This window comes from Octopus sinensis, linkage group LG6 (genome assembly GCF_006345805.1).
Source record: "Octopus sinensis linkage group LG6, ASM634580v1, whole genome shotgun sequence".
NCBI classification, from domain to species: domain Eukaryota; kingdom Metazoa; phylum Mollusca; class Cephalopoda; order Octopoda; family Octopodidae; genus Octopus; species Octopus sinensis.
Genome location: NC_043002.1, coordinates 40,466,820 through 40,492,192, shown reverse-complemented (window position 1 = coordinate 40,492,192; position 25,373 = coordinate 40,466,820). Strand labels below are relative to the sequence as shown.

Sequence of the window (25,373 nt, the reverse complement as noted above, 5' to 3'; positions counted from 1 at the left end):
GAATAGTTCTGTCCACTCTGTGCCAAATAAATAAGTGAATGTTTTAATACATATATCTTAGCTTTTTTCCTTTGACCTCAGAATGTTATGATACATACACATTCACTGATAAAATATAATCTTTTTCCCGTAACACCATGTGCTACCTTTTTAGATTTAATTTAATTTCGGCTTCCTGATATGTTTCCACATTTTTTCATTTATAATAGTCATGTCACTACCTGTGTCAAACTTCAGTTTTACACTTATATTCTTTATTTTTTTTTTGGCTGTCAAGCTATTTACTTTTTTCTCATTGTTCTGACGTTCAATCATCTTTGTTCTACAGTGCGACTTTATATGTCCTATATTTCCACAACGAAAACATTCTGCTTTTTTAAATGGACAAATTTTCCTCAAGTGCATACCACCACATGCAAAACATGGGATTATATCCTGATGTTTGTCATGTTTTTTTAGAAAACACTTTATCTCTATTCAGACTATTCTGCACTAGTTTTACTTGGAAACAATCTTTACATTCAATTTCCTCTGTTTTGTGTCTTAATTTAAGTATCCTTTCACATGCTTCAGGCATTTTTTGAAGGGTTATATTTTGGATTTGCTCCAGCTTTGCAAGAATTCTAGTTCTGACTTCTGCATCCTTTTTGGCAGTTATCCCCTGTGTAAAAATCAGACATTTGAACATATCTGGAGTTAATTCGTCCCGCTTAAACTTCTCGCATTCCTTGTTTACTCTACCAGCATATGTGATGTAGTCCTCATTACTATTTTTCTCTATGTTCAGACACTTCTACTGTGTGTTGAACAAGGATTTTTTTTCACTGAAAATCTTACATAATATATCTATTGTGTCATTAAACTTTACATCAGACAGTTTTCTTGGGAGTACAGAATTACTGTATCGTTCATGTTCTGTTGATGCTAGTTTTCTCAAGATTAAGTGAGTTTTCAACTCGTTGTCCTCATCTTCACATTCTTTTTCGAAGATTTGCTCATGTCTTCTGCAGTATGCTTTAAAGGTAACTCCTTCGTTAGGTTCATATTTGAATTCAGATATTGAATTCACAATATAGTTTGGTGAGAACACTTTTTCTGGCTTTGCAGCATTTGTTGCTGTAATATTAATTGTTGTTGTTGTTATTCTTGCAGTTGTATCTGCTGTTGTTCTTTCAACTGTTGTTGTTGCTGTTTTTGCAACTCAAGCAAACCAACCTATAAATCTTCCTTAGTTTTACAATTTTTCCTAAAATTTTCTCAACGAAAACTTTTGTGAGTTTGTTAATTCCTCTATGAGTTTCTATTAACTCCACATGAATTGGTTTATCCTCATCGCCACTATTATAAAGTGGTCATTTGCACAACCGTTGTCGCTCTAACAGATATTGCTATATTCCAAAGTTGTCAATAGGATGTTTCTATCTGACACTGTATAACCCCCCCAGTTGTACAGTGTTATTATTCTCAAAGGGTTAGATTGTTATAATGCCAACTCAGTATTGCAGTATAATTACTAGATCAGTACAGACAAGTCTATCAGCGCAGTCTAACATGCACTCTCATACTCTACGTACTCTTTTGATACTGGCTGACGTCGCCTTACTTATAGTGACTGGCTCGTTCCACTTGTCATATGGAAGGGGTGTACTATTATTACTACTTCCCTACAACAGTAAGACACCTACCATTTATCCCGCTATTATAGTCTAACTACTCATCGGGCACAAAGCCACTTCCCTCCGTTCTACTCCTCCTAGCTAAGACATCTTCATCTCACAAGTTACTTGGTAACCCCACTGGTGTTGATACCACATAAAAAGCACCCAGTACACTGTGTAAAGTGGTTAGCATTAGGAAGGGCATCCAGCCTTCGAAACCATGCCAAAGGATTCAGTGAAGACAGTGCAGCTCTCCAACTGGCCAGCTGCTATCAAACTGTCCAAACGATGCAAGCATGGAAGACAGATTTTAAATAATGACAGTATTATTGTTGTTGTTGGTGGTGGTTGTGGTGGTAGTTGACTTACATAAAGACCACAGTGAAGGTGAAGTAGACTTGGTTTGAATGCAACAGTTGTCTTTTCCTGTTCACGTACCTATTGTAATATCTGCCCCAACATGGTGTTTGGAACTATCATACAAGCAGTGTCCTTCATTTCCAGTCTTCCATGAAAACATGTCTGGTTGTGGGTAAATATCACTTTACTTGGTAAGAGAAGAGGGTTGGTGACAAGAAGACCATCTTGTCATAGAAAATTCACCTCAACAAAATTCCATCTAACCTATATGAGCATGGAAAAGTGGACATTAAAACAATGATCATGGTGATGATGATGATGATGATGATGATCCACAATTTTTCTGCTAGCATTGACATCAAATTGTTCAAACTAAACATGAACTGCTTCAGTCTCCTTAGTCTTGTAGAAGCTTCATAGATCATGAAAGTTATCTTGCCTCCTCTGGCTATTAAAACAAACACCAAGACAGCAGTAATATTCTCTAGCAATTGATCCCAAAATATCAGTGGTGTTTATTTCATCTACTCCAGATTACTGTAGTATTTTTAATAGCAACAGTAATTTATTAGCTTTCAAATAGACAATTGAGTATGATGACATGAGAAGCCAAATTCTGTTTTTATGTTTTGGAAATTGATGTGGTAAGAAGACCACTTGATCTCCTTCCATAGATTATCTTATTAATTATTAATTAATTTTATTTTGATCACTTTAAATTAATTATACATTCTTGAGAGATAGAGAAGAATACTCAAGTAAATTGTAAATACAGGAAGAAAGAGATAGCGAATTCATTAAGATAAATCAGATCTATCTTGTTTAAAAATCAATAGCCACTGTATCCAGTGTATAGCAACTGTAAGAAAACAATGTCATTCACTGAAAGCTACTGTATGAGGTCAAGATTCTCCACTTCAGCTTTGATAAGATGTTAGTTTGTAATTTCATAAATCATCTGCTCTGTTAATATTGACAAATATATGTCAGAAGGAGTCTCTGTATGGGATCATAATTGCAAATGAGTTAGTTTTTTTTTTTTTTCTTCATAAAAGTAGCTCCTGTTGCATACACAAAGAATCACAAATCCAATGATGCAGCTCATATTAAAGAGAAGAATTTTTTTTAGATATTATTTATGGAAATATGATGATGTGGCAGACCATAGAAATAACAGAATGTCAGGAACTAAATGTCAGTTGAAGATTTTGGAAAAACTTCAGTTTTATACCTCACTATCAGGGCCTAGGCAAAAGAAATAAAATATCTATGAATTTGATTGTCAGGATGTATCTCCTACTTTCTCTTTATCCACTTTCCAAAGGGAGATATTTGATTTTCTTGGGTTTATTTGTCTTAGTTACTATATACAAACTAAAGCATCATTTCGTCATATGACAAATAATGCTGAGCACGTACTTTACACTTTTGCCACTGTTGTTAATATCTGGTAATGTTACATCTATAATTAATTGATAAATAAACAGTATTAGTGTTATTGGATATGACTTTAAACTTCATCTGGTAAGGGGAACCCTGGTTCAGGAATTACAGGGTTTTGAGGAGTGTGAAACCATTTCTTAGCCATTATTATTCCTAAGTCTACTCTGATTCTGAGGTGTAGCATCTGCCATGGTTCGAGCTTTGGGTTGAATAGTTTATAACCATTCGAGTTGTCAACTTCAACCAAAATAAATGTTTTATATGTATATAGTAACATGTTGTTTGTATCAAACTATCAATTTTTATCTTTCAATATTTTATCTCCACCAGGAAATATGACTAACTAAAAGCAAAGGGAAATTGTGGAGTTGTTATTTATAGTACCTCCATAAAAATTATAATTATTTGCATCATCTATCTAATGCTTCAAAAATAAATTGCTATAAATAGATAAAATCCTGCAAATTAATTTGTACTGGGATTAACTATTTCATATACCAAACCAAACAGTGTATAAAATCTAATTATGAGTAACATTTGTGATATTTCTGATGTAAAGAGTTAATTTGAGCAGGCATATTGGTTTGTTGTTTTTGTTATTGCAATTCTAACCTATTTTCTTTGATTCACTTTTGCAGTGTATAAATCCCAAAAAGAAAGAAAAAAAGAAAAACTACAAAAACTCAGGAATTGTAAGTTTCCATTTATATACATATATAAATTAAACTTTTTATATTGATATAAGGTGTAGGTATGACTGTCTGGTTGCTTCCTAACCACATAGTTTCAAGTTCAATCCTACTGCATAGCACATCAGGCAAGTTTCTTTTACTATAACCCCAAGCTGACCAAAAACCTTATGAGTGAATTTGGTAGACAGAAACTAAAAGAAACAGAAAAAAGAAAAGTTGACAGATTATTTTAATTAAACAGAAGTTAATTTTGTTTGATGGTTCATTATCCATATTTTCTGATATTGTCCTATCCAGTATGCACCACTGTTTAGATATTTCCATGAACTAATGCTCTTTATGGTAAACTTTTATGAAAACACTGAAGTAAACAAAGGTTTATATTATGAAATTTATATTAGGCCCCAACATGTTTCTGCTCACTGATAATACAATGTCCATATGACATGCATTTGCTCATTGATAATACAATGTCCAACTAACATTCTATTCATAAGTTTTTTTTTTGCTTTTTTTTCAAATGTGTTTAAGATATAAGTTCCATACCTCGTTTAAATGTTATATTTCTAAAAATGCCTATGACCCCTTAATACTCAGCATCTCTCTCATTAGTGCTTTCTTGACAATTGCTACCTCCTGTGAACTCATAATGTCCCATCAAGTGAGCATTTATTTCAAACACATAAAAAAAATTTGTTGGAAAAATTTTAGCCCTTATTTTGGGCTACTTGATCAAGTACATCTAAATTTACTTGCTAACTTGTTATGAGTGATTCTTTGGATTTTAAATATAGTAAACTATTAAGATTTAATTAAAACTTTAGTTTTTGACTTTGACTGGAAGACCTTAATTAAAACTAGAGGTCTCTATTGATCAAGGTTACTCATATATCTTTACCTGTAGGCAGACGTTTGGGCAAGTCTTTGCTGAAATGTTTGAGGTTCTTTTGAGTTATTCTTTTTAAAGACAATCTGTTGTCCATATTTGCAAATTTCTCCTCATCATGTCACTGATATTATCCAATGGAAAGATCTATGCTTTAGGGCCAATACAGCTTAGCACCAGTCTCATAATGGTCACTGCTATCAGAACACAAAAGGTTAGTACAGATACCACATGACATCTTGTGTGACACTCTGACAGTCTCATCAAACCACTGTCCTGGGACTGGTACATTTTTATTCACCTCACAAGTATTTGATCTTAGAACACAAAGAGCCAGAACAAATACTACAAAATATCCAGATCAATTTTGTTATCACCATCATTTTAACATCTACTTTTCCATGCTCTCATAAGTCAGATAGAATTTGTTGAGGCAGATTTTCTACAGCTGGATGCCTTTCCTGTCACCAACCTTCACTTGTTTCCAAATAAGGTACTATTTTCCCATGATGAGACATGTTTTCATGGAAGGCTGGAAATGAAGGACACTGCATGCATTATGGTAACACTTGTTTTTACAACTATCATGTGATGTCAAGGCAAGGAGGCAGTAAAACACACACACACAGACACACATACACACATACATGTACATATACACATGATGGGTTCCTTCCAGTTTCCATCTATCAAATCCGCTCACAAGGTTTTGATCAATCTAGGGCTATAGGAAAAGACATTTACCTGTATCATACTGCAGAGCTGAACGCAGAACCATGTGGTTGAGAAACAATCTTCTTACCCACAGCCATGCTTGTACTTATTTCTTATAGTTCTGCCAATCCACCATCCTAAATTGTTATATTTTTTACTGGCCCTGAAAGAATGAAAGATAAAGTTGTGAATGTATTTGAACTCAGGGCACAGAAAGTCAGAAAAAATACCAAAAGGCATTCTATCCAATGTTCTAATAAGTCTACTAATACAATTCTATGTTTCTGAGATGAATTTATATTATGTATACTGTTTATTTTAATCAGACTGACATCCTCATCTTCATTGTTGCTTTCACCAGTCTGACTAATATAAAGAGTAAGCAAAACTCTACTAATTCTCTGCATGCTGGACTGCCTTAATTAAAACTTGATATCAATTATAACTTAATATTATATAAACTTACAATTGGTCCTTTTATCATATGATTTTATTTTATTTTATCTTATCTTTATAGGTAGATTTATTGAGCTTTTCCGTCGACAAAGTATACACATTTTTGGATTATATTCGAGGAGGGTAAGTAGATCATTCTAATGTATATTTCTAGTAAGAAGTTGTTGTTAAGGTCCAGTCCCAACAGTGGCCAGCAAGAATATCACATGCATTTCAGTCCAAAAGTTCCAAAGTGGCCAAAATACATTGATATTGTCACTGGTCACTGATGGAATGAATTTTCATCTCCCTCTGATATTTATTCTGTTTTTAATACAGCTCGTCCGTAACAGATGTTATCTCAGAAGAAATACTGCAATAACTGTTTCTATCAACAGTGTATATACATTTAATTTGATACTGTCTTAATTGCATATTAGTTTTCTCCATACCATGAGGTACATAAAGCCACATGATCTCTTCAACCAGCCCTGTTTTCTGCCACTGTTTTAGTCTCATTCTCCACCCTTCTTTCCTTGTCAATGGTCCTTCACCATGTTGTTTTAGCAGACCCTGCTGCTCTTTTCCCCTCAGGCTTCCACTTTAGTGCCACCATACAATCATTTATTTAATCTCGTAAGGATATGTCCAATCCAGTTTCAATGTCTGCATTTTATTTCATCACTGATCCTGTTTATACCTATTGTTATTTGAACTGTATTATTTTGGACTCTAGCCTTAATTACATATACCAGTTATAAATTATATTCCATAATGATTGTTTCTTACATTGGCACTAAGCCTGAAATATAGTTAGTACATCAATTCCAGTATTTGAAAGACTCTTTACTTTATTTACCTACCAAAAGGGTTGAACAGCTGAGTTAACCTCAGCAGGATTTGACTTCAGAATGTAAAGAGCCTGGAAAAATACTGCAAAGCATCTTATCTGATTTTCTAATAATTTTGCTAATCCACCAGTCTTTGTATTAAATATTTGGTTTCCTGGGATTAAAAAGTAGTTCTTGTTTTCTGATAGGTGTTGCATGTGTGAAAGAGAGACAGAGAGAGAATTTCAGAGGAAAGCATGTGTGTTTGTCTTTCAGTATTGACAATGTGAAAAATAGACAATTTCTTTGTGGTATTTCTAGACGTTTTAATGCACATTAACTGATTTTCCTTCCACTTTAGAAACTCAATTTATCTTTCATAATTTAAGATTCAGATATCCACAGATAACACCACAAAGAAAGCAAATCACCACTTAGCTAATCTTAATCACTTAAATTTATTCCATTAAAGCATTCCACCATTTCTTAGTGTTATCTGAAGCACGATTATCACTAGTTGAAATAATAATAATAATAATAATAATAATAATAATAATAATAATAACAACAATAATAATAGGTGACAAATTCTGGCACAAGACCAGCAGTTTTGGAGGAGGGGTTATGTCACATCGGACCTAGTGTTCAACTGGTACTTATTTTACCAACCCTGAAAGGATGAAAGACACAGTCAACCTGAGCAGAATTTGAACTCAGAATGCAAAGGCTGCTGAAATAATACTAAGCATTTTATCCAACATACTAAAGATTCTGCCAGTTCACCACCTGAATAATAATCATCCTTTCCACTATAGGCACAAGGCCTGGAATTTGGGGTGACCCCAAAAGGATTGAAGGCAAAAAAGAGTAGACCTTCTCTTGAACTCAGAATGTATAGATGGATGAAATACAACTAAGCATGTTGTCTGGTATGCTAACAATTCTGCCAGCTCACTACCTTAATAATGATGGTGGTGGTGGTGGTGGTGGCGGCGGCGGTTGCGGTGGTGGTGACAGCGACAGTGGTTATTGTTTCGAATTTTGTCACAAGGGTAGCCACTTTTGGAGAGGGGATGAGTTGATTACATCAATGCCAGTGTTCAACTGGTACTTATTTTATCGACCCTGAAAGGATGAAATCAAAGTCAACCTCAGGGAATTTGAACACAGATCAAAGCGATGAGTGAAATACTGCTAAGCATTTCACCCAGCATGCTAATGTTTCTGCCAGCTCACCGCCTTAATAATAATAATAATAATAATAATAATAATAATAATAATAATAGTACCTTACTTGGAAACAGTTGAAGAATGGTGACAAGAAGGGCATCATCCAGCTATATAAAAATCTTTCTCAACAAATTCTATGATGATGACACCGATGCTAATAACAATGACATTGGTCAAATTGTGTGGTAAGAAGTTTGCGTCCCAGCCACATGGTCCTAGGTTCAGTACCATTGCATAGCATCACTGGCGGGTTCCTTGTACTATAGCTTCGAGTCAACCAAAGCCTTGTGAGGAGATTTGGTAGGCGGAAACTGAAAGAAGCCCATTATGTGTGTGTGTGTAGATTTGCATCTGAGTTTGCCTCGCATCACCTCTTGACAGCTTGTGTTGGTTTGTTTACATCCCTGTAACCTAGCAGTTCAGCAAAAGCAACCAATAAAGTGCCAGGCATAAAAAAATAAATAGTACTGCAATCAGTTCATTCAACTAAAATTTTTCAGGGTGGTGCCCCAGCATGGCCACAGTCTAATGACTGAAATAAGTAAAAGATAAAAGATATTTTAACCAGCTCATAAAAATTTAACTAGAATATCCCACATTGTAAACCCAAGCAACGGTTTACTACATCAAAAACAAAAAAACTCAAGATGGTTAAAATATTGACAGATTTTAAATCTGATGTTTGGATTAAAATCCTGACTTAAAAACCTGATGGAGGAAGAGATAAGAAAAATGCCTTCCTCTTTGACTGCTTGCCAACCAGAGCATTACAATCTGTAATAAATCAGTGGCTTTTAACCTCCAATCACTGGTCTAAAATTGACACCTGGTATATATCATTTTTATGTACTGTGTAAGGGATGGAGGAGGGAGGCTTTCTTTTTTTATTTATTTTTTCATTGTTCTTCTGTATATGTCTACATACCTGTCTCTCTTTGATATATATATATATATATATAATATATATATATATATACACACACACACACACACACACATAAAATATATTAAGTTTTATATTTATAGATTGATTGATTGATAGATATCCATACATATGAAATATATTAAGTTTCATACATATATATATATATAAACTTAACTTAATATATTTCTTTTTGGGGGTGGGCATGTGTGCACGTGCAGCAGTGGTTGTGTAGTAAAAAGTTTGTGGCACTCTGGGCAAATGTCTTCTACTATAGCCTCAGTCCAGCCAAAGCCTTGTGAGTGAATTTGTTAGATGGAAACTGAAACAAGCTCACAAATTAATTAAAATAATTAACCATAGGTTATTAAGAGTAACATGACAATAATAGTGCACTTCAACCAGGACTAGCAATTGAGCAAAACGACTGTTTTTAGAGACCCTCTTGCCGACTAACTCAGTAATGGTTGACAGCAACTTCAGTATTATGACTGGAAATACTAAATATATTGGGAAATTCCATGATGGCTATTTTGATGAATACGCAAGTTGATGCTATTATACAGAAACAGGAAGAGTGTTTAAGACTTTTGGACTCCTGTGATGCTAAAGACCTAACCATTTGCAGCTCTAAGTTACAGAATCCAGCCAACCACCTGATCGTCTGTAAATTAGATTAACATAGAAGCCAGATAGACTTCATATTCCCCAGGAAATGAGATGAGTAACTGGTTCTTAATACAAAGTCCTTCCTTTGTGAAGAAATGACTATTCAGTATTACTGGGGATGAGCAAAACTCAAGATAAGAGTTAGATAAATTCAAAGATACAAGACAATTTAGAAAAAGTAGGTACAAAAAATGAAACATACTACAGATATCAAAGTTCCATCTAAGAAGAAAGTGGCATTGTAATGGAGTGGTGAAGTTAATTGAATGATAAAAGCTAAGAGACAGGTTAAGAAAGACTGGGAGAAACTCAGAAGCGAATAATCCTATCAGGTAGCTAGAAGAAACACTAGATGTCAGGTACACATAGTACAGAGAGAAGCTGAAAGTAAGAAAAAGGTTTGCCAATGTTTTTTTGATGAGAGTATCAAAAGTGGGATATGTTTTAGATTGCAAAGCAGTGTGTCAGTGTTAATCAAGACATCATTGACAAAAAATGTGTACAAAATGATAGCAGCTCTCTCATTCTCATTACTAGAAGGGGTTGTTAAATGAGAATCATGTGTGGGAGGAAGAGGGAGAAGGAGTGGGGTAACTCTGTCATGTAGATCTATTTGATAGACCAGCTATTGAAATTGGCAGGGATGGTTAAAAATATGGTTAACCCTTCCGTTTCCATATTTTTAATGAAATATACTGGCTGCCTTTGTTTCAATAACTTTTAAAATAATGACAAATTTAGTGAAATGACTTGGTCATTAAAGCTGAGTGTTTGGAATGTATATTAGCATGAAAGGCGGTGAGCTGGCAGAAACGTCAGCACGCTGGGCGAAATGCGTAGCCGTATTTCGTCTGTCGTTACGTTCCGAGTTCAAATTCCGCCGAGGTCGACTTTGCCTTTCATCCTTTCTGAGTCGATAAATTAAGTACCAGTTACGCACTGGGGTCGATGTAATCAAGCTAATCCCTTTGTCTGTCCTTGTTTGTCCCATCTGTGTTTAGCTCCATGTGGGTAGTAAAGAAATATATTAGCATGAAATTTTGACAGACGGTTTTTAATATAGATCACTTTAGCACAAGTTAACATGGAACCAAAAAGTCTTTGGTTGGTTGGTTGGTTGGTTGGTTGGTTGGTTGGTTGGTTGGTTGGTTGGTTGGTTGGTTGGTTGGTTGGCTGGTTGGTTGGTTGGTTTGGTTGGCTGGTTGGTTGGTATAAAAAGAGTTAAAGATGCAGAGAAACCAGCTCCCCCATCAGGGATATGCTTGCATACTGAGATACCAATATAGGACACACACTAGTCACTCATGTACTTTTTTCACATAGTACAGGGAGGTATTATATCATTCTCAATGACTGACATCTTTATTATCAACTGCAACAAGGGCAAAAGAGATGTTCTAGAAGAAAGCAACTACAGAGATATCAAACCAATGTACCAAGTTATGAATGCAACAGAAAGAATTGTAGCATGACTGGTTAAAGCTAAATAATGTGTGTTTGAGAAAAACATGCACCCATAAGATTACTTATCTTATTTCTGCTTATCCAAACGCACTATAATGCTGTTGTTAATGTATGTGCATACATGTACAGCTACACATATATGTATGTCTATGTACTTATACATGTAGTTGTGTATGACTTGAGATGTTTGCCTTGCCTTAACATTTGCTGTCCTCTTTAGTAATTATATATATATTATATATATATATGTATGTATGTATGTAGGAATGCATGTACATATGCTGGCATATATGCATATATATATATATATATATATATATACATACATACACACATATACATGCATACATACATACATACATACATACGTGTTTGTTTATGACATTTTAACTTCTAAATTCAAAGTCATGGAAGTTAATGTGGAGAAAAAATTCTTTCTTGTGGTAAAAGACGTAAAACACCATATCTGCCCAGTACTTCCCTCCACCAGATTCCCAGACATGCATTTCTGGCTCTTTAGCCTTCCTCAATGGAAAATACTGAAGAGAGATAACCCTGGGCAGATTCAAAGCCATATCCTTAACTTTAAAAAAAGTCAGCATCAGTGGACTGAGTTGCACTAGTGAACCACCTGGTCAGAATAAAAATAGGAGCATTAGTACCAAGCATTGATTAATAATAAACAAACTTTATATTATTGAAAGAGAGAGAGAGAGAGATGAGACAGTAAAAGATATCTAGACATTTTTGTTTTGTTTTTTTTCTTTTTCAATCATATTGCAATACCTTATACTTCAAAAAGCTATAAAATCATAAAGCATCTTCATATATTATCAACTTTTGTGCATAACATTTGATGTTTAACAGCTATTCAATTCTCATGAGATTGATTCAGTCATTTCACTTTAAGGCCAGCCAAGTAACCAACCCATCCTAACTTCAGTCTAAAGTGCAGGGGACACAGGAATGGGAGTGGGGTATGGGGTGAACAATTTTCAGCTTTTGTCCTGATTTAATATATTTCTATAGTATAACTACTTCACCTCCCTAGCAAACACTGCCAATGTGAACAAAGAAAGCTTTTTAATACAAAAACAAATGAAAGAACAACTTGTCATAAGCCAATGCTTTGACAATTAGATTGCATCCTCAGCACTTGTCTTAATTTAATGTGTTTTTGTAGTATAACTACTACATCTCTCCAGCAAGCATTGCGAAAGTGAACAAAGAAAGCTTTTAATGCAAACACATTGAAACTACCTGTCATAAGCCAATGCCTTAGCAATTGAATTGCATTTGTATGTAGTTAATGTGATTCTGTAGTAAATAGTATGTTCACTGTACTTATGCGTAATGTACATTACTATCATCATACTAACATCATTCACTTTAAGGGTTTAGATTATATATCATCATGTGGAAAGAGATTAACTTATATTTTTCAATATTCAAAACATGGTGAAATAACTGAATCTGCTTGTTGTGAATATGGATTTTCAAAAATTTACTTCTCGGTGAAGGCACATGGCTTAATGGTTAGAGTGTTGCACTCTTGATTGCAAGATCGTGGCTTGTGTATTGTGTTCTTGAGCAAAACCCTTCATTTCACACTGCTCCAATCCATTCAGTACAACCTGCAACAGGTTGGCATTTCATTTGGGGGAAACATTGGCCTGTCCACCTAACCAGCAGGCTGATATGATTCCAAAGCTACGATGTGAGGAAGCACATTGTGGCAAGCAATGTAAATCAACATCTAATAGTCTGATCGATACAGTAATACAATAACATCTCAGTTCAAGTTAAGATGTACATTAAATCTACCTGAGATTGCCTCTGGTTCTTTGATACAAAACCTTCTGATTTGAAGGGTTAATATTTAAATTAAAATCATAATTTTATGCAGGAGCCTTTCATTATGTTCAAAATATCAGTTTAAAAATGCCAATTAATGAAAAAGCTATTTTGCTAAATGAAAGCAAATTCTTGATTATTTTTTAAAATAATAGATATACATTTGATAGGCAGAAACTGAAAGAATAAAGCGGCGAGCTGGCAGAAACGTTAGCATGGCGGGCGAAAGGCTTAGCGGTATTTCGTCTGCTAAATGGCAGACGAAATACCGCTAAGCCTTTCGTCCGCCATTTCGTTCTGATTTCAAATTCTACCGAGGTTGACATTGCCTTTCATCCTTTCGGGGTCGATAAATTAAGTACCAGTTACACACTGGGGTTGAAGTAATCGACTTTGTCTGTCCTTGTTTGTCCCCTCTATGTTTAGCCCCTTGTGGGCAATAAAGAAATAAGAAACCCATCATATGTATTTGTGTTTTTGTGCCATTTTGTCTTGACATTGCATGTCAGTTATAAGTGAATGTTACTATCACATAAGCCACGTTGTTTATTTCCAATCTTCCAAAGAAATATGTCAGGTCATAGGGAAATATTATCTTACTTGGAAACAAGTGAAGGTTGGCAACAGGAAGGGTATCCAGCTGTAGAAAATCTGCATCACATCAACAAATTCTGTCTGATCCATGCAAACATGGAAAAATGGACGTTAAAATGATGATGATGTCAGTGACAACAATTATTCTTGTTGTTATATTCTTGTATTTGATGGAGATCATTGGAAGGCTCTGGTAGCCTGATATTCTTTGAACATGAGTACTCAACTAACTAACAGTTCACCTCGCTATCATAAATATAAAGAATTCTGAGAGGAGAATGATTAGCGATAATGACAACTGCTTTTTTCTTTATTGTTCCAGGGAAAATATTAGTCTCTAAGCTGCTCAAAAAAACAAAACAGATCTAAATAACACTCCTGCTGATAGATTCTAGAGATTCATAAAATAATTAAACTTGTGGGTTTGTGTAAATGTATTTATATATTTGTGTGTGTGAAGAAAATCTTCATGAATAATACTGATGATGAGAGCAATACTGATGGTGACAATGGTTGTCACCTGACTGGCACTAGTCAGGTCTTCTGAAACATTAAAAGTCCGATAGCAGTAATTATGTAAATAATCAAGATGATTAATATGATAATAATTGTTATTTAGCTCAAAGCCAATTTGGATTTAGCAGACTTATGACCAAAGCCATTCTGACCAGGACCAGGTCATCTTTTATTTTTTCAAACTTACATTATCCAAACATTATCCAGTGAGTCATTTTTTTAAACATGGTAAGGTGTACCTTTAAGAATTGAGAATTGTTGTCTATTTCTTACAAGTCAAACAACCATGTAGATGATCCCTGATTGGCTTGTGACAAAAGAAATAGTTTAAATGAGCAAGGAGATGCTGAAACATTATATATGAAATATCTCTGACAAAATATGTATATTTTTATCTTTTTCAGGACACAGATTCACTGTACATTTGCAATCGACTTCACAGCATCAAATGGTAATCCAACAAGCCCCAGTTCATTACATTATATCAGCCCTTACAATCTTAACCCCTATGCAACATCTCTTCATGCAGTGGGCAACATCATCCAGGATTATGACTCGTAAGTACTTCTTGCTTGCCTGTTCTAACCAATGGTAAGATAGGATAAAAATCAGTAATCCAAGGAGAATAATGATGGTCTGTATTGACAACAATTAGTCTATAGGATGGGTTATAGAGGAGTTTGATAAGTTTAATTGCTGCAAAGAATGAATGGTTTAAAATGTTGGGCTTTGTCTCTTCAGAGAGTGAGGAAGAAATAGAAAATAGTAATGTTCCTTGGGTTGTCTCTTGCTCCTCTTAATCCTGAGTCAGTGCTGTTGCTATATATTCAGATATGTTGAACTACATCTAGAGAAATGCCACTCAACTGACTGGCATAAAATCACTCACAGACATACTCCAGCCTCTGAACTACAGGTACACTGTCTTCTCTCTCTACCTTTTCTATCACTGCTATAATGACTTTTGTATTCAGAATTGGCTGTCTTGTGTGAGGAGGTGCTGAAAAGTTTCTGGTTTTTGGTAAAAGAAAATACAGGAGGGTCAGTTAATTATGATTTTATTCAACATATTCCCCTCTCAGATTCACACACTTATTGCAGTGGTCCTTCAGTTTTTTTAAGCCCTGTAAAAGAACTCAGAAGGTTGTGCCTCCAATCTGGCTTTTCACGATACCCTTAAATGGTAAAAAATAATTTCTAGTAGGTCTGTGACTGAATAGAGGTGAGCTACCAAGGGAACCTCTACTACTCATATTCATATTGAATATTTATTACACTAATTTCACCAAGTTAGTCTATGTCCTAGTTTATTGAAGCATCTAAAATACTTATGGCTGCTCCAAATGCCATCATGGGAAATGGAAAAGTGTGTTGTATTAAACCGTAATGTACATAGTTTTAACTGCTATATAATTGTTTTGTTTTAAATTTTTATACCTATATTCCATATGTTTAGAATTATCATTTTTCTTTCTTTTCTACTTTCAGAGATAAGTTATTTCCAGCATTGGGATTTGGTGCCCGACTTCCTCCAACTGGAATTGTATCGCATGAATTTCCTCTGGTTTGTCTACATTTCCTCTCCATTTTTATTGATTTCTCCTTTTTAATATCTTTTGGGATATATATGTTAAGGCTGTTTATAGAGGTTTACACATATCAATTTGTAACAATGTAATTGGAAGAAGGAATGGTTAATCTCAGAAAATTCTTTGAAGATGAAAAATTATGATGGAGATTTTTTTTGACACACACACACACCCCTCTCTTTTCATAAAATTGTTTTTCAATATATATATGAAATGAAATAATATTTTCTGCTTGTTGGATGTATAACAAAAACAAACAAAGATTTCTTACACATTTAAACTCTGGTTTTATTCAAAATCAGTTGAGAATGAATGTCTAGTGCATATTTCATCCACTTCTGAAGAATAAAATCTAAACCAAACCTTGTGGATGTTGAACCAAAATATACAGTATTTGTAATCTCTGAGTAAGTTACTTCATAATTTAATGGCCATTTTCCATAATGGCATGGGTTTGATAGTTTGACAGGACCTGGTGAGTCACAGATGTTAATTGAATGCCAGTGTTAGCTTTAACATAGTTTCAATGGCTGGATGTCCTTCCTAAGGTCAACTACTTTACAATGTATACTTAGTGCTTTTTTTTCTGTCTGTGTCACTGGCATTAGTGAGGTCATCTACTAACTTGCAAGACAGAAAAATATATGCTGTTGAATGCAGCTTCTGATAACTTTTCTTTCTTTTTTTTTTTTACAGTTTGTCCCTTATTACAGTTTAACCTCTCAGCACCTGGAGTAAAGTCACATTTCTCTCCCAAATACTCCCCTACTCAGTTATGGGGGGGGGGGATTTTCCCCATTTTTCCTTGTTCTTTTTCTGTCTTGCAAGTTAGTAGAACAAGGAAAAATGGGGAAAATCCCCCCCCCCATAACTGAGTAGGGGAGTATTTGGGAGAGAAATGTGACTTTACTCCAGGTGCTGAGAGGTTAAACTGTAATAAGGGACAACCATAGATAGGTGTCTTGCTACATATGGGCCAGCCAACAAGGGAGTCTCTACATAATCATTCAGTCTGCTAGAATCCCCTCAAATCATACCCAACCATCATGGGAAATAAAAAGTCACATCAGATAATGTAATCCTAAAAACCTCAGAAAAGAGGAGATGGGATGAAAAAAGAAATTTCAGAGTGAACACATTTCACTTGAGCAAAACTTCAATTTACCTGATTTAATTAGCCAAGAACAACTTGCCATAAAGTAGCCTTCACCTGAAACAGATTTAGCAGGAAAGACTCTATCAATCAGAGCATATGATACTATGATATTATAAACAGAACAAAACAAAATATCCACTATATGTTAACCACTACCTTTTTTTTATTTTTTGGATTTTTCAGAAAATTTTTGGCAAATTTGTGTTCTATGCACAGGAATTCATACGATTATGAAAAATCAATTTTTGTGTGTGTGTGTGTGTGAATTAAGGGTAATTCAGCTGTTGTTTTTAGCACATCTCACGACCACTTGATACCTTCCTTGTTTCACTCTGGCATATATTAATGTTTTTCAATATTTTCCTCCCAACAAAATAGTAATGGAATGTAATGGAATGATGATGGACCCAAGGGATTTAACCCAAAAATTCATTGTCCATAGTTTAAACTTTGATTTTTTTTTTTAAATCAAAAAAGAATGGAACTTTTAAGATTTAGATGGAGTGGTTAAAATTTTTTTTTTATTTCATAATTATATGAATTCTTGTGTGTAGCACACAAAATTGCAAAAATTTTCTGAAAATTCCAAAAACTAAAAAGAAGTTACAAGGGGTAATATGGGGTGATTAAACTAGAATTCTACTGACATTTCTACTGGTCTTTTAAACATGATTATAATTAAAAAGTATAATAAATTCACACAAGTAAGCACAAAACTGTGAAAGGATCACCTGTACAAAATAACCACTTTTTTGCTAATTCCAGTTTTCTGGAAGCCAAATAAGAGGTCCGGTACTGTACTTAGCTTGCTGAATGATGTTTGAGTAATTCTTGGAAGTTTACTTTTGTTTATAATCTTTTTTCTTTTTCTTTGTTCTTTCAAGAGTGGTACAATTGAAAACCCTTATTGTGAAGGTATCCAAGGTGTGATAGATGCTTACCATCATACTCTTCATTCCGTACAACTTTATGGCCCAACTAATTTCGCTCCATGTATCAACTATGTCGCTCGGTAAGTAAATTATCTGAGAGTTTTTATTAGAAGTAGTTAGGAATAGGTTTTCTGTACAACTAGAATATTAATTAGCTGATTATTCACAGTTCTTAATTATTGTTGTTGTTTAACCCCCTGGTCAGTCCTGATTGAACCAGATCTATAATCCAACTCATTCCAGCTATGCCCATCTCAATTTTTTCTGGCTAAATGTACCCTAAATGACATTATCTAATGTTTATATGCTTTTGTTAGACAGTAAGGTCTGACTTGAGGGAGTCTTTGCTGCTCTTTCTACTGGGTTGAACAATCACATAGAGGCTCTCTCTTTGATTCAAGGTTTCTTTTTCGCCTAACTTCTTCACTGGCTCCCAGTTTCCTAAAACTACAATTCTTAGTATAGTATATGTATATGACATGTGTGTGTGTGTGTACATAAATATACAAGTCATGATGTGTATTTTCCATTCATGAAAATATGTCCAGCCATAACCATAGGGAAATATTACGTTACTTGGGAAGTTTTCTCCTTCATGGCTTTTGATCTGAGCTTTTATTTATTATTTTTTTCACAATAGCTGTGAGAACAGCAAGGCAGATGTGACACTTCCAGATGTTTTGTCTTTTGACAAAGAATTCATGCCATACTATACCATTCCTTTAAGCCGTTTCTGATGATTAGAAGGGTTTTTTTTTTAGTCCTAACTTCTGAATGTGTGTGTGCGTGTGTGATGGAATCTACTGTCAAAAGATGATATATGAGTGTTCAGTTTTTGCTGATCAAATGTATAGCTCACTCCCTCCATCAAGTTGACGTTGCCCGAATAGGTGCGCAGTGTACCACACATCAGATATCGAAGTGGTCACAGAGCAACGTTAAATGAAGTATTTTGCTCAACTATCTAGTCCAGGAATTGAAACCACGATCTCACAATCGTGAGTGTAACATCGTAACAACTAGGCCATACGCCCTTGTCTTTTATATATGTAGTAACTTGAAAATAAGTGTCTTGCTCAAGAACACAACTCACAACCCGGTTCGAGAATCGAACTCACAACCTCACTATTGTAAGCTCGATCTTCTAATCACTGATTCAAATGTGCCTTCGCATAACACACACACACAAAACACACAATGAGGGGAAATAACTCTCTTAAGCTTAATTTGTCACATGACAGATGAAGGGGACATTACAAGGACAAATTACAACGGCAGCACATGACGTAATCTTTCAGTGTTAGGCTCGCACTCATCTTCAGCATCATTATTTGATGTTTATGTTAAATGCTGGCATGGGTTGGATGGTTTGACAAAACCCAACAGGGCTGAAGACCACGTCATGCTCCAGTGCCTACTTTGGCATATTTCTGTGGCTGGATTCCCTTCCTAACAACAGCCACTTTGCAGCATGTACAAAGTGCTTTTTTTTTTTGCTTTTTTTTTATATCATTACGAATGAAGTTGCCATGCAGCCCACAAGACCAAGGTTCCCTTCAACTGAATGAGGCTATAGTAGAGAAGCAAGCAGTTTTATATTGTGGAATGAGGGATTAAAGTGAGAAAGAAGTGCCCAGAATAGTTTTCTCACTGTGGAGGGGCTGCACAGCTATTTACATTATAAAAGAGAGAGTGAGATGGCTAGGGTAAAGCTGGAAAAAGATAAAAGTAGTGATGAGGTATCAGGGTGGACCCCCAAAATACAAGATGTGTAAAAGTGAGTGAGGACGGATGTTTGGGTGGGTAGATGTTGCTGGAGTGTATGGGATAGTGAGAGATGGTTAGAGACCATTAAAGTGAATATAATGAAGTACAAGTGTTGAAGAATGATGAGTAGATGAAGTATGGAAGAGTAGGTGACAACTGTAGAGATTGAGTAGAGTTGAGGGTTGGGGGTAAGGAATGACCAATGATTCATGAATTAGGAGAAGGAAGGGAGAGACAGTGCTGAAAAGGAGTTGTGGAGGGGGTGAAGAGTGTAGTAATAAACAGAGATGGGGAGAGAGATGATATGTGGTTGGCCGGTTGGACAAGTATAGGGCAAACGTAATTTTGGGGGAGAGGAGATATTTGGTGTGGAGGAAAGATAATTTGGCAGCTGAGGAGGATCATCAATGTAAAATGTCGATGAAGAGGACAGTATTAAAAATGAAAGCTGGATGACAAGTGAAATGGTTCTGCGTGGTAAGAGGGGTAAGGGATATCAGGGCAAAGTTAGTGAAGTTTGCAGTTCTGCTCTCAGAATAATGTGGTTAAAGAGTTGATAGCTGGTTGGAATGTCTTGAGGAAGAAATTAGGCAGGAGTACTGTAGTGCATATACATATATTTATACACATTGTGCTTCCAGAATTTGAGTTTTACTGAGCGGGGTGGGTCTTCTCAAGAACCACATATCGCCAGTCATCCTATTTTTGGTTATTTCCTCTTTGATGTTCAAGGTCCTGAGATCAGTCTTCAAGAGTCTACCTTTTCTGCAATTTCCATCTGTATTAAGAAAGCAGCACTTTATTCACCTGTCCCCATCCATATGCATCATATATTTTCATACCAGTGCAGCCTTCTTTCTTATACATTACATCTAATTCCTCTTATGCCCAATTTTTTAAATAGCAAGGTGTTGTTTGAAAGAGATTTCTTACATTTTGAGTCCTGCTAGAAATAGTTGCTCATAATATTTTGTTTTGCTTTTTCTTTTGTTTTTGTTTTTTACTTAAGGTGGTGAAATGGCAGAATTGTTACTGTGCCAGGCAAAATGCATACTAGCATTTTGTCTGTTTTTACATTCTGAGTTCACATTCTGCCTAGGTTATCTTTGCCTTCCATCCATTCAGGGTCAATAAAATAAGTACTAGTTGATGTAATCAACTAAACCCCCCCCCCCTAATTTATTGGCCTTGTTACAAAATTTGAAACCAATATTATAATTTTTTATCTTCAGGTGTGCATCTTAATATACCTTTCTTCAAAATATGTTGTTCTCCTTATGATATTAGCCTTTTTTTATCTTCAGATGTGCATCTTTACATCAAGATGGCAATGATTATTTCATCCTCCTCATTTTGACTGATGGTATTATTACCGACATGCCCCAGACAATGGAAGCAGTTGTTAATGTAAGTGTCATTGTATTATTGCAACTTCACTTTATTCACTCTTTACTGCAAAATTTACTCCAAACTTCATGTTCTCTGATATCAATTTAACTTTGGCACAAAGCAACAAATTGGTAAGGAACAATGGGTGTGGTTGATTGAATTAACTCTATAGCCTTACCCTCAAGAAGTGTGTGGTAAAGACAGCAGCAGTGGTATTTGAACTTGGAGAAATTAAAGGAATGTAATTACATAGAGCAAGACCTCATCAGATAAGCACTGCCTTCACCATTGATGCTGATGTAGTGGTAAATGTACATTGGTTGGTTGGTGGAATAAAACAGAATTGTCTATCAACAGATATTTCAAAGATGACATATATATGTTCGATTAAAATAGTCAAGTTAATGTATACACAGTCTGATCACTTAGAAGTGTCTATGCTCTGGAAAGAATATATGGAGAAGGCTCGTGAGAAAAAGCTTACCAAATACTATGAGCTGGTAGAGCAGAGCAGAAACTAAGACTGGCAGCACTTTACGAGACATTTGAAGTAGGCTGATGGGGGTTTTATTAGGTGTTCATTCTGAAAAGCTTTGACTGGACTTGGAGTTACAAGTGCAGCAAAGACAAACACCATAAATTTCATGACTCAAGCTGCAAAGAAAGCCACCAAGTGGCTTTGGATTAAGAGGGCAGACCAGTGATTTGCTGTTACTGAGATAAAAGCTAGGACTTGATCAACCCCAGCTGGGTCAACTGAGTGAAAAAATCTGATTTCAAAAGACCTGAAATTTTTCTGAGGCCCCAGAAACATAAGTGATAATGCATCCCAGAGCATCTGTGAGATATATCTTGTATCCTCTAAAATTAACCATATACATCTATCCTATTAATCTCCACTAGTACACTACTAAATTGTCTTCATCCCTGTGACTTCAGACCTAAATGAGCCTTTTCCAACTGCAGTCTTCTAGTCTTATTAAAGGACATCCAGATACAGAAGCACTAATTCCAATACACAGAGCATTTCACAAATTCAAGCAAAGAGAAACAGATATAAAACACTAAAAATATTTTTTTTAAAGTGATATCAAAACAACCATATTGTTTATTACTACAATGTAATTTCTTTTCCATCTTTTTACATTTTAGGCCTCAAAACTTCCTATGTCTATTATTATTATTGGTATTGGAGATGCTGATTTTGAAGGTTTGTTATCATTTTTATTGATTTTGTTGCATATAACATCAGGTGTGGTTCTGTGGTAAGAAATTTGCTTCCCAACCACATGGTTCCAGGTTCAGTCCCACTGCATGGCACCTTGGGCAAGCATCTTCTACTATAACATCTGGCAACCAAAGCCTTGTGAGTGGATTTGATAAATGGAAACTGAAAGAAGCTCATTCTGTGTGTGTGTGTGTGTCTGTGTTTGTCCCCCTACCACCACTTGACAACCAGTGTTGATGTGGTTATGCCCCCATAACTTATTGGCTTGGTAAAAAAGACTGATAAGATAAGTACTAAGCTTAAAAAAAAAAGTATTGAGTTCAATTCAATCAACTAAAATGTTCTTCAAGGCTGTGCCCCAGCATGGCTGCAGTCTAATGACTAAAACAAGTAAAAGGTGGGTGGATGTTGGAAAAATGGCCAGTTTGGATAGAACAATTCTGAGAATACGCCTGTAAAAAAAGTTTAATGTGCCTTCCCTCTATTAGGAGTGTTTTACTTGTTACATTGTTTTATTATTATCAAATGTTTACACAAATGTTTTTTTTTTTAAATCCTTTGTATATTGTCTTGTGTTGTCCTTTAATGTTTTGATTTATATTAGTCCTTGTGGCCAATAAAGGAATGAATTATTATCATTATTATATATACAGAAAGCTTTGATACAGTTGCCATCTACCAAATTCACTTACAAGCCATTGGTCAGCTCTGGGCTATAGTAGAGGATACTTTCCCAAGGTGCCATGCAGTGGGACAGAAATCAAAAGCACATGGTCGCAAAGTGAGCTTCTTAAGCACAAAACCATACCTGTGCATTTTCTTTGTGTACGGTCTTGGTGCATATATTTGTGTTGACAAATACAAAATGCAAAAGTACAACAAGAATGACTATTCCAGTACAACCTCATTCGCTCAGCAAGGCCCCATAAAGACATGTACATAAACAAACTCTGAGTGATGCCAGAAAATCAGGCTGTTTGTGTGTGTGTGTGTGTGAGACAGACAGACAGAATCTCCTAAGATTTTATGATTATTTGGTGTGACCAGTGTTTAGTTACATCATCATCATCATCAAACATCTATCTTCCATGTGAACTGGGTGAGACAGTTGACAGGAGCCAGCCAGGTAGAAAAACTCTACAGAGTGGTTGGTGTTAGGAAGGGTACTAGCACAGGTGAGTTTAGTTTTCACATGATTTTTACAGCTGGACACCCTTCCAAATACCAACCATGTTAGTATAGACTGCATGCTTTTAACGTGACACCAGCACAGGCAGAGTAAACAAGTAACTTGCAAGACAAGGAGTTATGAGAGGGACAAGGGCATTTGAAGAGGGGAACTTGTGTCAAAGGATGAAAAGTTAGAGTGTGAAAAAGAGACAGAGAGACAGAAGTAGATGTCTTGCCACAACAGTGCGTGCATTAGAGGGGGTGATCCAGTTGCAGATGAGGAAAGGTTAGAGTGTGACAGAGAAATAGGGAGACTGAAATAGGTGTCTTGCTTTAGAGGAGGTACATGGTTGGCCAGTGAGAGAGAATTTGCATTATTTTGTTTTTTGTTTTAGTTTTTTTTTTCCACATTTTCCTTTGGTTTTTTTTTTTTCATTTTCAGTATAAGAAAAATAAAACAGAATAACGATGTCTTACTTACACAGATTAACTTTAATATTTCAGCCAAACCTTAGAATATTTTGTATGGATTTCATAATTTGATGGCTTGTAAAAAAATTTGGGAAATGTTTCATTTAGATCTAATTATAAAAACTGTTAACTCTTTTGCTGCTCAACTATAAATCATGCTTGTTAAGAACCTAGTATTCGAGCTGAAGAGTTTGTGAACCAACTGAAATAGACACATCTTTTCTTCCTCTTGCCAACATGAACTAGTCCACATGCAAGTGAAGGCACGTGGCTCAGTGGTTAAAACATCAGACTCACAATCATGAGGTAGTGAGTTTGAATCCTGAACCGGGCTGTGTGTTGTGTCCTTGAGCAAGACACTTTATTTCATATTGCTCCAGTTCACTCAGCTGTAGAAATGAGTTGCAATGCCACTGATGCTAAAGCTTTATCGGCCTTTGCCTTTCCCTTGGATATCATCAGTGGCATGGAGAGGGGAAGTTGGTATGCATGCACAACTGATGGTCTTCCATAAACAACCTTGCCTAGACTTGTGCCTCGGATGGGAACTTTCTAGGTGCAATCCCAAGGCCATTCATGACTGAAGGAGGTCTTTTAATTTTAGCCCACATGCAGTTGGTAGACAGTTATCTTAGGACTTATTCAAAATGAAGCTATGAAGCATTTTTTCTGTCTGTTCCTCAAGGGAGGTCTGACTCTTGCCTAGTCTCATCTTCATGTTTATATTTTTCAATACAAGTATTTTCCAGTGACCGAGTTTTGTTCTCACTACTGTCTAGTAGAATTGTTTTCCTACTACCAACTACAGCCAAGATATTGAGTGGAATTATTTGTTCCTCTAGTTATTTATTTGATTTGGTTTATCTAATAGCTGCAAGGTTACAAAAATGTTGATACTTATATCCCTAAGTAACATATTTCATACATTCAAAGAAAAACAAACCAATAAAAGTATGTTACTTTTTTTTCTTTAATTGTTAACCACTGAATGCTTTTATGAACATTATTATTGCTCTCCCCTTATTAAAAGGTATGTCTTGGTTTTATGAAAATACATCCAACGTCAGTGAAGAGAAATGCTTAAACTTTGATGCGTACAAGCATAGAAAAAAGACAGATGGTGGTAATAATGATATTGATAATTGATATTGATATTGTTTCCAATCACTTCACTTTCACCCTCAGTTCTTTTCACATAGCTGTCAACTAGAATATTTGTGTGATGCACATGAAGATATAAAAATAATATTAAAGCAGAGCAAACGTAAAAAGTGTTACTAGTTGATAAATATTTCAACTAAAATATTTAGTTTTGATTTGAAACAGTATTGATGTTTTTCCCTTCAGAAACTTGCACCATCCTTTACTTTCACTGACTGTATATCAACAACGGTCTTCACTGAA

The 25,373-nt window shown here is 35.3% G+C and overlaps 1 protein-coding gene across 4 annotated transcripts in view; it reads left to right on the top strand.

Moving 5' to 3' along the window:
• Window positions 1–25,373, top strand: part of LOC115213094 (copine-8) — a 266,723-nt gene that overhangs the window by 235,956 nt on the left and 5,394 nt on the right. For all 4 annotated transcript variants that reach the window (XM_029782016.2, XM_029782015.2, XM_029782017.2 and 1 more), the window contains 7 exons: window positions 4,100–4,153; window positions 6,271–6,332; window positions 14,672–14,824; window positions 15,756–15,831; window positions 17,897–18,024; window positions 21,016–21,118; window positions 22,253–22,310. In XM_029782016.2, the coding sequence (XP_029637876.1) occupies window positions 4,100–4,153; window positions 6,271–6,332; window positions 14,672–14,824; window positions 15,756–15,831; window positions 17,897–18,024; window positions 21,016–21,118; window positions 22,253–22,310 (634 nt within the window). The remainder of the gene's footprint in view (window positions 1–4,099; window positions 4,154–6,270; window positions 6,333–14,671; window positions 14,825–15,755; window positions 15,832–17,896; window positions 18,025–21,015; window positions 21,119–22,252; window positions 22,311–25,373) is intronic.